We start from the raw sequence: 13,911 nt of genomic DNA on the forward strand, positions 1-13,911 counted from the left end.
GAAGATCAAAGATGACTTTTTTTTTGGTGTTGTCAGATCTCTTATCCTGACTTTAAAATTGAGAAACGAAAATCGCGAAATGGCTTTGGCGAATCCTTCTAAGTTGAGTTAACTCCAAGAAAACTTGGTCAATTTTAGAAACCTGCAATGAGAGTCGATTTTCTCGATCCTGATTTTCAAAACAGATCTACTTGAATCTTACTTCAGCATACGAAATGTAACTCCTCATAGAAAATGAGTAAATTTAATGACATTCAACATTTTCTAAAGTAGAATCATTCAAAAGAAAAGAATAATGATTAATCGTATTTTCGTTATGTTCTGTGATTCTGGATAACGTTTAGGTGTGTTTGACAAAATAAATAAATAAGTAAATAAATAAAAATAAAAAGTAAATAAATATGTGGAAAGAAAAAATGCTATTTGCTATATGTTTTATTTCACTAAATAAATTTCAGAAAGAACGTCATGATAAAAGCAGAACTTCAACTATAGGATTAAAATGAAGCATTTTGAAGAAGAAACATGACAGCATTTACAATCAAACGCATTTCAAAAGGAGTATTCTGAAAGCTATCACCTAAAATGGCTGACAAAACTACACATAAATGAGTTTGTGTCCACTTTCAAATGACGTTCAAACTTCTCATCCGTAAAATATGACTTCTTCACATGTGTATCCTGGGCAGCTTGGTCGGTTGCAGCATCTCATGAAATCAGGACAGCTATCATCGTTGACGCAGGATTCTCCACATGGTCCGAAATACTTGTCATCGGCAGCCGGTGGGCAGTTTCCAGCGCGACCTAAAACAGGGAATGCGTAATATGCTAATTAGAGGAATCTCATATTCAAAGAAAAAAAAAGTATAAAAATTTTTTGATAACATTTTATTTTTCTGAGTTGTGACGGGTAACGTAATAAAGATGTGAACAGCAATTCTACAGGGTGGTCCAAAAATGTGAAAATACCCAAATAAAATCCAAACCGTTCAGAAATGGGAAAACTGATTAAAAGTGATGATAACAGACGAGAGGAAAATCTTTGAGACATATGGCACAATCGGCCACCATCTTGAAATGGCGGGAGCTTTTATAAATGGAAACCTTATCGTGTAATACATCAAATAGGGCTGAAATTTTTCAAGGAATCCCATTTAAAAAAGTTCCCGCTATTTCAGGATGGCGAATTTCAAGATGGCAGTCGATGGTGCTGTATGTCTCAAAAGATTTTTCTCTTTGTCTGGTATCATCACTTTTTCCCATTTTCCCAATTCTTAACAGTTTGGATTTTATTGGGTGTTTCCACACTTTTGGACCACCCTGTACAATATCATTAGTGTTAAAAATAAATAAATAAATAAAGTTCAAAGATATCTACAGATAAGACATATATGAATTCATATATCTCATTGAGCTGAACTAAATTATATAAGTTAGTGTAAATTTACATGTTAGCGATTTGTTAAGTAACCTCAAATTTCACGCTATGCGATAAGCACGCCACCTATCATCTATCTAATGGATTACACACCCACCATCAAGCTTTTATTTATGACACTTATAAGATGACAATAAACCTTATGGTAAATGCGACTCAAATTACGCGACTATTCGGAGCACGGGTTGATTGTTATTCCAGAACTGAAAAATAGACATCTTACCAAATAAACAATTAACAACTATAGTTAAAAGGCAGAAAGAATCAGTTGAGAATGCTCGAAGACCATTGCCAGGACTAACTTAAAAAGATTTTTTTTCCGAAATTTATATGAAATCGTATATTAAGGTTAGTGTAAAGGGACAAGTTTTGCAAATAGATGTCACTACAGTCTTCGTATCTCTCCCATGTATTTTTTTACCTTTCAAGAAACTTTACAATTTCTTTCAGAAAATTCAACTTAGGGACTTCTAATTTTTGGAGAAGGAACTTCGTAACCTATTAAAGGGAACAACCCGTGCCGATTTTTTATTTAGAATTTTCTTCATTGTTGAAACAGTTCCATTGTTAAAGGTTTGTATATCCATTTCAACAATCAAACCATTTCAACAAAGAAGAAAATTTTAAATAAAAAATCTGCATATTATTGCCTTAGATAGATTATATAGTTCCTTTTCTAAAAATCTGAAGTCTGTAGGTTGAAATTTGTAAGAGAAATTGTGAATTTTCGTGAAAGGAAGACTGTAGTGTCATCTATCGGCAAAACTTGCACTTTTAAACCAACCTTAAATTTATTTGATTAAAATCAATAGATAATACACTTACCTATTTGGGACCTGCTTATTAGGGGATCTATTGAGTTAGCTATAGTGAGCTGTCGCTTTTTATCACCGTATTTGTACTGAAAATGTAGATATAAATAGTGGCCACCGGTTAATATTTGGTACAAATACGTTCAGCATCCTCTTAGGTATTGGTCAACATCAATATCATCTCTCTATGGCTTACGGTTCCCGAGATATGGTTCCTTAAATCTCCCCAAATCGGAACTTTTCTTTGGCCAATATCTAGGGAATGGTAAGAGTGACATGAAAAATTCTATCATTTCTTTGAGATTGTTTTTGATGCTCTATCGAATGGATTGCTCGAAATTGTATAATTCGCAAATAACAGACGCACACACACAGACACACATAGAGAATTTAGTAACGAACTTTTTTAGTTCGTTAAGAGGCCTCATCCCGGCAAAATTAAAATACCGGTAATTTTATAGTAATTATGTGATATCTTCAAATAGATAAAAGATAATTGAAATATGGAACAAGAGCGCCCTAGACAATATTATTTTGCCTGAGATACCGTTATCGCAAGTCACCTTGTGGCTTTCCGTTTTCAACCGTTCAGAAACGCGAAAATAAATGCCGATTTTCAAAATGACTCGAAGTCGAAAGCAGATAAGTGAGTCGTGATAACGGTATCTCATGTAAAATGATATTGTCTAGGGCGCTCTTGTTCCACATCTCGATTATCTTTTATCTATTTGAAGACATCACATAATTACTGTAAAATTAGCGATATTTTAATTTCGCCGGGATGAGGCCTCTTAAAAATAGTCCTGCTAGGAGCAAGTGTAAAAGGCTCTTAACTATAGAAATTCAATTTTGGCCCTTAACAGGGACACTTTGGTGTAAATATATCAAACAAAATAGACAGCACTGTATCATAGCTATAGAAATCCAATACAAATGCATTATTTCTGGCTCTTAATCAGGGGCGCTGGAGGTATAAATATATCAAATAAAATAGACAGCAGTGTATCATAAATATTTGTAACATTATTTGTATCTGCAGACTCCATATAAATAAAACAAATAGCGAAAATTATCTACCAAAAGGGACAAATTGGAACACGATCATAATGAAATCGTGTCTTGTATGGCAAGTAAGAAATTGATAACGCAGTACAGGCCTGCAGCCAGTCCAAAAATCTAGGGTAGGCCCGATGCAACCATATTATAGTTCATCACCATATTATAGTTCATTTGCCAGTCTACCGTGAAAAGTTTAGGGGGCAGCCAAAATTTAGGGGGGGCGCCCCCCTAAACCCCCCTGGATACGGGGTTGCGTAGTTGTTCACCGGTAGAGCGTAAAATCAATCAATAAATGTGACTGTACGCGGTTCGAGCCCTGTACGCAGAAATGATTGTACTATTAAAGTTGTTTATTTAATTTTTTGTATATGAAAAACAATTCAACTATTACATATGTTAAAACTCATCAAGGAATAATGCCATCCTTACACCTGTATTACTATTATATTTTTCATTTTTGTTTCCAAAAGTTTCGTAAGGATTGTCAGTACGCTTAAAGAATGCTTTCCAGTAAATTCTATTTCTTAAAAGCAGTAATTTAGGGAATTTTATAATCACTTTTCACATTACGTATCATCTGGAAAATTATAGAATTGTCTCGTCTCGTGGCATCACTACTTAATTAAATGCATTATGGAACTTTCTTCTTTATCTACTTATTTCCCTTTGAGGTAAAATTTAGACTTTCACTCAAACAGCTACTGCTTCCTTACTATTTATCGTAGGATCATGGTTCATACCTAGCTTTTTTTCACAATAGAGCATACTTTCCAACGGTACCACTCGCTTGTAAGACTAGAAACGGGAAAATCACGAAAAACGGGTAGATTTTTCGAAAACAAAATTTCGAAATTTTTGCGCTCCTCTCGCCCGGGCCTAGTTTCACGTAGAGATCTGAATTCTTTAAAAATGCGTTCTTATGTACATAATGCGTGTGCAAAATTTTAATATTGTTTCTTAAAAACTGAGGTCGGGAGAAAATTTTGAAAGTCTGAATATGACTTATTTTTCATATATATATATATATATATATATATATATATATATATATATATATATATATATATATATATATATATATATAATACTTCAAAAATGTACTGCGTCATTACTATTTGACCTAGAGTCATGGTTCAAACGACATTTTCTTCAGTGTAACGAGCCTTTTCCAACGGTATCACTCACATGTCCGTATCGTACATCTGAAGCGGGAAATTAGGGAAAAACCCGGATTCTTTTAAAATCCCGCCAAGACACTTTGCCCCTCTTGTCCGGGCCTGGGTTCACGTAGGGGTCTGACTTATTTAAGAAGGAAAAAAAAAACGTTGTTATGTACATAATACGTGTGCAAAATTTCAATCTTGTATTTCGAAAACAATTCGAAAAAATTATTCAAAGACTGAATTTAGATATAATAAAAATTTACTGCGTCATTACTATTTGCCCTAGAGTCATGGTTCAAACGTAATTTTCTTCAGTATAAGAAATCCTCTCCAAGGTACTACCCACATGTCCGTATCATACACCTGAATGGTAAAATCTTGAAAACCAGGAAATTTTTCTGAAAAAGCCACCTCCTCGGAACACTTGCGCCCCTTGGACCGTGTTCCGCTTTCACAGGGATCTCAGAAAAACTTGAGAAAAATTTTCAATATGATATCTTAAAAACTACAGGTATGAAAACTTTGAAATTTGCCTTACGGAAAAATAAGAAAGAAACTCCTTTCCACTCCCACTTGGCGCCGCCAAGTTGATCATCCGGTTCCAAAAGGCATCTGGGGTGTTCTTGGTCCATTCTTGACTTGACCAATAAAAAAACCTGCTTTTAAATACCTGGCGGTCAAAGACGATACTACACCATGGTAACAAAAGTTACCAAAAATCCTAAAAGGGTTAAATGTTTAATTTTCTCTGTAAATATTTATTGAGGTGAAAGTGCTATAATGCATTTTATTAAGTAGTGATACTTCGAGACGAGACAATCATAATTTTGGAAACAGGACAGCATTTTACGAGACGAGACGAGTCGACATTTTAATTGTCTAGTCCCGTGGCAACACTAGTGACGCCACGAGACAAATTATTTCTCGTGTATCATTTCGGTAACAAGCGGAGACGGCGATACAAGACAGGCATGTAATTTTCGAGACGAGATGGCGTTCGGACGATACCATATGAGACAGCCCACAATCTAGTACCGAATCGTCTGGTACCAACACTATTACGTAAATTAGGAAACTAAATTTTGAAAGATCATTAACTGTCGAAAACTAAATTAATAAATAGTGAATTCCTGACACATATTGCATTTTGAACACCTGGGATGTAGTTACTCACCAACAATTACAGAAATGTTGCCACTAAGGTGGAAACGGGAGTATTAATTTCTATTAATTGCATGAACGCCAGCAACGAAAGGTATGAAATTCAGCATATTGCTTATATGAAGAAAATATCCAATATTTTTCTAATCTACAAAATTATGTGCCTAAGATGGTAAATAAAAGAAATTGTTTTTTTAAAAAAAGTAACAGTAATTGCCCACTTTGCTTCAGTCGAATGTATTACGAATGTTGACATCAAGCAAAAGGAAAGTGTTGTGTTCAAAGCCTCGTTTGGTTCAAGACTTGCGTCATAAAAAAAAAAGTGTTACGAATCTAACTAACCTTACGCAGTTTATTTTGGACTCCTTGAACGGAAACAGTTGTTCTATTGATGTAATATATACCGACTTTGCGAAGGCATTTGACAAATTAAATCATAACATATTGCTTAACAAATTAGCAAATTTGAGCTTATCAGAAGCGTTATTAACTCTAATTAAATCTTATTTAAGAGAACGTGTACAGTTTGTTACTTATAATGGGTTATGTTCAGATAGATACGTGATTCTTTCAGGAATACCTCAAAGGTCTAAACTGGGTCCACTCTTTTTCCTTTTGTTTATTAATGATTTGCCTGGCGTTATAAAATATTCCGAATGTCTGTTGTACGCGGATGACTTAAAAATATTTCGGGCAATAAATAATATGGAAGACGCAAAGAAATTACAAAAGGATCTTGATAGTTGTTACAAATGGAGTATTGACAATAAATTACAATTTAACGTTAAAAAATGTTCTGTTATTACTTTTTCACGACAGGGTGAACCAGCTCAATATAATTATAAAATTTGCAATGAAATATTACAAAGATCAACACAAATTAAGGATTTGGGTGTTACTTTAGATACAAAATTAAAATTTAATATACATATTGATAGAATTGTTAATGAATCCTATAAAGCTTTAGGTTTCATAATTAGAAATTCAAAGGAATTAAACAATGCAGAAGTGTTAGTTAAATTATTTAATTCATTAGTTAGAAGTAAATTAGAGTACGCTTCATTAGTATGGTCCCCCTGTTATGATAATCAAATAAGGAAAATTGAATCAATACAAAAAAGATTTTTAAGGTATTTATGGTACAAGAGATTCAAAATCTCTGCGTATGAAATGAAAGTGAACTACAGTGTTATCTAAAGGGAATTTAATTGTACGTCTCTGGTGAAAAGGAGGGAAATAATGCATCATGTTTTTCTGTTTAAAATTATCAATGGTATTATAGTTAATCAAGATTTTCTGGAAATGTTAAAATTTAGCACTAGTAGATCTTTAACAGTACGATTACCATTTGTTATACCTAAATCTAAAACAACCTCCCATAAAAATTCACCACTTGTGAGACTTTGTAAGAAACATAATGATATTATAAAATCTGGAATAATCGTGGATTTTACGATGTCTTTGGAAAAGTATATAAAATTGATTCAATTGTTTTTGAACCCTGCTTATGTAATGCAATGATTATGTTATTGCATTCAAAAAAGAAAAAAGTAGTCTGCATGAATGTTGCTATTTTAGACTTTTTTCTTTTTTCTGTTCTTTTTCTAATATTTATTTTAATCTAATAGATTATTAGTAATTTCACAATTGTATATTTGAATTTGTATTCACCTGTTGTAATTGGAGCAATTGGCTCTGTAATAGGTGTGTGTTAAATAAATAAATAAATAAATAAATAAATAAATAAATATTTTACCTACGTATTTTATCAGCTCCAATACTTTAGCTGATTTTGCGTTTGTCGATGAATATTTTGTAATTTGTAGAAAACACCTCCATTATATAAAGAAAACAAAGATTTCTACCTTAACGGGGGCTCGAACCTAGGTCCGTTAGATTATAAGCATTATGCCTTACTCTTTTTCTAACCATTTTTCTTTTCCCCGTTTTTTGTAAATGTAACTGATCACAGTAACAGATAATGTTATTCTACACTCGAAAAGACGAATAAAAAATCAGTGTGGCCATCCATAGAAATTGCAGTGTGGTCAGAATATAAATTATCCAAAAAATCTAGATTACGACAACGATTAGAAAAATGAACTCAACGGTAATTGATTACTTATCATATTGTCTTGGTATCTTGTTAACTACGTTTTAAATAATATTTATATTTATTTTGTAATAAACAGTCAAAAATAAACATTTCTTGTAATAAACAGTACGAAATAAATACACATATTATTTAAAAAGTAGTTAACATGGAACCAAGACAATATGATAAGTCATCAATTACCGTTAAGTTCAGTTTTCTAGTCTCTGCCTTAACCTAGATTTTTGGGTAATTTATTTTCTGACCGCACTGCAACTTCTATCGATGGCCACACTGAAAATTCTTTTGTTTGGTATTTTCTGGTGTAGAATAACATTGTTGATTATTGTGGTAAGTTACATTTCATTATCTCTCTTCACTTGCAAAAAAGGGACAAAAGAAACATATTTAGCTTCTGTATTACTTTCAGTAGTCTGCCCCCTTGATTCACTCTGGTTATTGTCAGTATTTTGATTGAATGTGAAATGTATTCATACATAATAAACAGTTGCCTAACTAGTAAAGAATACTTTTGTGTTTTTATTGATGTTTCTTTTCTTTTCTATATTTAATTTATGTTTCTTTTCTTTTCTACATTTATTTCCTTTCTTTCTCCAAATATGTTTATGTTTGTTGTTTGAATTTACCGTATGACTATCATCACTAGAGCAACCCAAAAGCATAAAAAGCATAATAGCAATTTAGACATACGGTTGGTACCTTGAACATGGTTGTGGTTATTTAAGGGTCCAAAAGAAACTAATTTTAAAAGCATAATAAAGCATAATTTTAGAAAATAAAGCATAAAGCATAATTTAAAATATATATGTAGCACGATTCTTTTAAAATTCTCTTTAACTGCAAGTTTAACATACTATATTAATATTTTTTAAAACCAATATTTACAAAGAAAAACCATCGAGAACATAACAACGCAACAATGAAAAGCTAATTTTTATTTCTGTAAACTTTTCGGTGTAATCCTTTGATGTGGAGAAAAAAAAAAGGAAAAGAAGAAAACTTTCCGCCAACAATGAATAGTACACAAGAACTCCACACTATATTGTTATGTGTACCTCTAGAACTTGAGCACTTTCTGTATTTTTTGGTGATATCTTTTACTTTCCCTTTCTGTATATATGCACCTCTAAGGCGCACACAAGTGAAACAAAAACTGACTCGAGTAAAGCATCTCTTTTTACAATGCATTAAGTAGAAATTTCATTAAATATGAAAGAAACTGGTTGCGTAAAATATTAATAAATAGATCAAGATATTTAGAATATTTAATGTATAGTAAATATTTTACATTATACACGATTAATATAAAACAATGACTGAAATTAAGAATAAAGCATAATGAAGCATAATTTGAAAAAAAAATACTCATTTTGGAATTATTATACTTTATCCTTACATGATATACAGCATATTCTTATGTTATTCTTCTGTAAATTTCTGCGAATTTTGATATTTAAGTGACGTGTCTCTAGTCAACCATCAAGGGTCTCTCTAATTGTAGACGTGTTATAAACATTGTATCAAGCATGGGACCCACTATTTATAATGAATTATTTGCAAACCATTCCTCTTTTATCTAGCTCTGAACCTTAGGAAGAGCGCCCAATAATGTTAGATTTAGTCCCATTCCTTCATTATACTCCACCAGAAATTAATTTTCTTTTCTTTCCATGCATTTTATGAATTTATAATTTTTATAAATTCCCCCTTTCTTTATAATTACGCTATTAAGCAAAAGGTTGTACCAGCAAAAAACTGAAAATAACCGGAAAAAGATATCATACGCTCTTCTTAATGAGTTTATGAAAGAAAATATTTCAACTTCACTACTCACACCAACATTTTTAACTATAAAACTTCAAACATGTATCATGAGTGTTATATAAATAATATGGATGAAAAAGATTGTCTCAATGGGAGTTCAAGAATCTCTGGATTTCTTTCCAAATCTTATTTTGAGGGACAAAGAAAGATCTTCCTCGTCCTAGGCATCACTGAATAATCAATTACGAATTTTCTGCTCTATTTACAAGTAGATGAGGTTAAGGAATATGGAATTCAAGAGAACTTACCTCCTTCAGTTTGAACAACTGCCAGAAGAACCAATAACAAAATAACACCAAACGTAATTTTACCTATAATTAGAAAGAGATGTAGTTATGAAGAAAATATGCGTAAACTCTATTAAGTTCTAAGTCAAGCTAATGAAGCATTCAATTTTTAACTTTGTTGTCTTCTAGCATATGGACCGTTCAGAGCACAAAAGAATCAAGTCCAGTTACCGAAGCTCTGAGAACGAGACTTAAGGGTCTTCACTACAGCGAAATTAAACTCCGTTAATTTTAGTGTTTTTCTGTAATATCTTCAAGACAAATAAAAATATTCGAAAAGCAGAAACGTAGTGAACTAAACAATACGATTTTGCATATGATACCATTATCACAACTCATCTATCTGCTTTCGATTTGCAACTGTAGCTAGTTTTAGTATTTTTTGCAGGTTCTGTAAACAGCGACATACCAAAAGCAGATAGGTGAATTGCGGTAAAGGTATCACATGCAAAATCGGGTTAAGTAGTTAACTAAGTTTTTGCTTTTCGAATATTTTTATTTGTTTTGAAGATATTACAGAAAAACTGTAAAATTAACGGTAGTTTAATTTCTCTGTAGTGAAGACCCTTAAATATCGTAGCTACGATACCCTGAAGTACACAAGACGTTGTTTATCCCTACACATTCGGAAGCACGGACGTGCTGGTTAGCGATTTTGCGAATTATCGAACGTCAATATACATAGGTAGTTTCAACGGGTATATCAAATATAATGAGCTAACTAAAATCGCTCAGTGGCTCGACCTAGTGGTAGTGTTGCCAACACTTAACGCTCAAGGAGAAGAAGTGGCTATAACCAATAGCTAAAAATGGCTAAAACAAAGTTACGCGCTGATACAAAACTAAATAAATTAGATTCCTATAATAATATAAAATTACAGCAAAACTGCTCTAACAGAAATACAGTAAATATAATAATAATCATAATAATTTTCTTCTTCAGTTTATTATTTTTATTTTATTTTGTCTCGATTGCTTGTACCGGGCTCTGTAAACCTGTGGCCTAAATTCCGTATGGAAAATGACACTTTCGCACACGTGCAATCCTAATTTCACTCTTAAAATTGAAGAAAGTGTTTTTGTTTTCAACCTCTTCCTGAGTCTGTTTTTGACTATATTTTTCACTTGATTGAATACCGTACACGCTTCACTTCCACGTTCGAATGTGGAACCGTTAATACAGGGATGCAAATAACCTCGCCCACTCTCCCGGGGCGAGTAGTTCATCCGTGCGGGCGAGTATGTAATATCATACCGAAGGTAAATAAATGATTTCTATTGTGAGATGTTCTCTTGGGCTAGTAAAATTTTGTTGCTTATTTGCATCCCTGCGTTAATATGAAAAATTCCAACAAAACTAATTCTGAAAACAGACTATCTCCTCCAGCATCTGTATGCTAATTTACCTCTTGCAAAAATTCTTCAGTTGAAGACTTACGTACCATATCATGAAATTTATGTTCGCCACTGATTACCATTTTTTTTTCGATATTATATTCAATTTTCAGACTGAAAGCTATAGCTTAGCCACCAAAAGCCTCTTCACTGGTTTCAAAAACTCATTGACACGGAAAAGCGACATTGTCTGAAGGGTGTCTATATTATCAGGAAGTCTATTCTGAATTTCTTTAACCATTTTTCCCTACTAAGACTTACACGTCTTCTCCGAAGATTTTTCTTAACACTTACTAGTAACTTACAGGTTTCGAGCTCCTCTACTGTGTAACGAAGATATGGGGAGCGATCAATAAAACCATCAATACAATCTTTTAGGGAATTAATTATCGCACTAGATGTTCGAATCTACCACATAGAGAACGAATCAACCTTTAGGAAATACATAGCAAAATGACGCGGAAAATATATCAAAAAGTGGCTAACGTAAAAAAAAAAGGCTAGAAATGGCTAAAAGCATAAGGCTAGAAAAGCCACTAGAAGCTTTTTCGAAAATTTGTAGCTGGTCAGATTCTCAAAATGGTCACATTTAGCCACAAAATGGCTAAATTGGCAATCCTACCTAGTGATCAAAGTCAACAAATGCTTGAATTCACCCGAAAAAAAAAAAAAAAAAAAAAAACGAGATGGACTCGGTCGGTGCCGGATTAATGAGCGCGTACTGTACATGGAAAGGAGCTTCAAGTGGAGATCTTAAAGATGGAGTACCTATGTCCAAAATGACCGAAGGGTGGACTTGATTCCCTTGTGTATCAAACGCGCAATATATACTAAGCGCATCTCAAATCTATGACATTGTAAAGCCGAATCAAGTGACAAAACTTTCATTTTATCCTACATGATATGGAATTGAAAAGGATTAAAGCACTCTTGGATCCGACGTCGTATATACATATCTGTTCCATGTCACTCACAGTTCTGTTCTGAATTTATGATGAAAGGACAGTACATAACATTCGTATACATATATTAATAATAATAATATCTGGGCATGCTTCATGACGCACTCACTAAATGTAGACTAGAAGATTTCTTTCATGTTCCCCGAACGTGGAAATATTTCAGTTTGACGTTCGAAGATTATACCCTTTTAGGCTAAGAGATGGCGATTAAGGCGAGTGAATTATGATGCAAGAATTAATGGAATGAGAAACTGGGATGAAACAAGAGTGCACTGGGAAAACCCAAGGATACGGTGTTGTCCACCACAAACTTACTTGATCAAGGATAGGACCAGGGATTCCACCCACCAGAGCCTCTCAACCACTGAGTCACCGTGCCCCATATTCATCGAAAATAAGCAGTACATCTATTAAACAGCAACGGTTTTCGCCTCTAATATACTTCCCCGAATTTGCCAAAGTCAAAGCATCTATAAGAACTCGTCTGTAGTTATGCATGACGAGTTCTTAGATATCTTATTGCTAATTGATTTAAACTAATTTTACAATTTTTCACGTCCGTTTAAAATTTCAATTTCCCTCTTTGGGCACAATAGTTGATATGAACCATTTTATCCTGGAAATCTTTTCTGCTATCCACATTTTCAATTCTCCTTTTATACTATCTTAGTAGTACACTTACTTTGCACTATGGTTCTACTCTACCATTTACTCATTTGAATGATTTAATTCATTCTCGGAAATACACACACTTTTTAAAAATGCATATTATGTGTTCTATGCTTTTCTTACAAAGGATTACTGGTTTGTAGCGCCTCTCTTGGTTTTGTTATTTTTTTTTTTTACATTATTTTCTAAATTTCATGTGTAACATATGAGTGTAATTTATTTTCCTCTGAAATTGTTACCCATAAATATTTCCAAATCTTGGCAATCTTATTCCTTACTAACATTTTAAAAATTGATTAAGCTTGCTTCAATCAATACATTAAACGAAGAATGTCTGAAATGTCTTATAATAGAACTATCAATTTTCAATAGATCTACTTACCCATATCGTCTAAAGGACACTTTCACTCGTGTGCTATTCAACTAATTTTTAGTAATTATATGAAAGACAAACTATCTTATCAAAACAGAACTCTGCAACTAGGAAATAATTCTATATGTTTCTACCATTTGTAAGTATTTATATAGAACTGGAATTCGCTACGTCAGGCCTATATTATGATTTTTTATCCTAACATAACATAATTACGGACAAAAACACCAGTGAATATTTGATAGTAATCTTTGTCCTTGGCAACTGGAAAACAGAAAAAAAAATAATGATAATAGAAACATTTTCTCTAATTTTTAGATTACTTAAAGATTTCATAAGACGACATTTGTAAATAGCAAAGTAATAGTTTTTCAAATTAAAAAAAAAAAAAAAAAAAAAAAACTTCAAAGATACAATATTGACGTAGAGTTGTTTGTCTTATTGATAATTAAAAACTTCAATGAATATTATAATATTGTTTGTTATTACTTATGAATATTATAATTAATATTATGACTATTATAATTAATTATGAATATTATAATTAATGAATATTATAATTAATTATTTGTTATCCTTGGAAAATTTCTATGACAGGAAATATTTCCCCAGGTGAAAATAATCTATATTCCTAATTGCATTCGACATTTAGACA

General features: G+C 32.5%; 1 protein-coding gene across 1 annotated transcript; it reads right to left on the reverse strand.

Moving 5' to 3' along the window:
• Positions 1–417: 417 nt before the first annotated feature.
• On the reverse strand, positions 418–13,418 carry LOC145692704 (omwaprin-a-like). The gene is made up of 3 exons (XM_081768114.1): positions 13,266–13,418; positions 9,819–9,881; positions 418–804 (listed from the first exon to the last, which is right to left on the reverse strand). The coding sequence occupies exons 1-3, from the start codon at positions 13,267–13,269 to the stop codon at positions 647–649; spliced, it is 225 nt and encodes a 74-aa protein (XP_081624240.1). The 5' UTR covers positions 13,270–13,418; the 3' UTR covers positions 418–646.
• Positions 13,419–13,911: the final 493 nt, after the last annotated feature.

Source organism: Thermobia domestica, chromosome 8 (genome assembly GCF_964235325.1).
Source record: "Thermobia domestica chromosome 8, izTheDome1.hap1.1, whole genome shotgun sequence".
NCBI lineage: Eukaryota > Metazoa > Arthropoda > Insecta > Zygentoma > Lepismatidae > Thermobia > Thermobia domestica.

Excerpts from the sequence above, each read along its gene's own strand:
- LOC145692704 (XM_081768114.1), bottom strand. Across the intron at positions 805-9,818 it reads AGTTGTTCAAACTGAAGGAG|GTCGCGCTGGAAACTGCCCA; the intron begins GTAAGTTCTCTT and ends TCCCTGTTTTAG.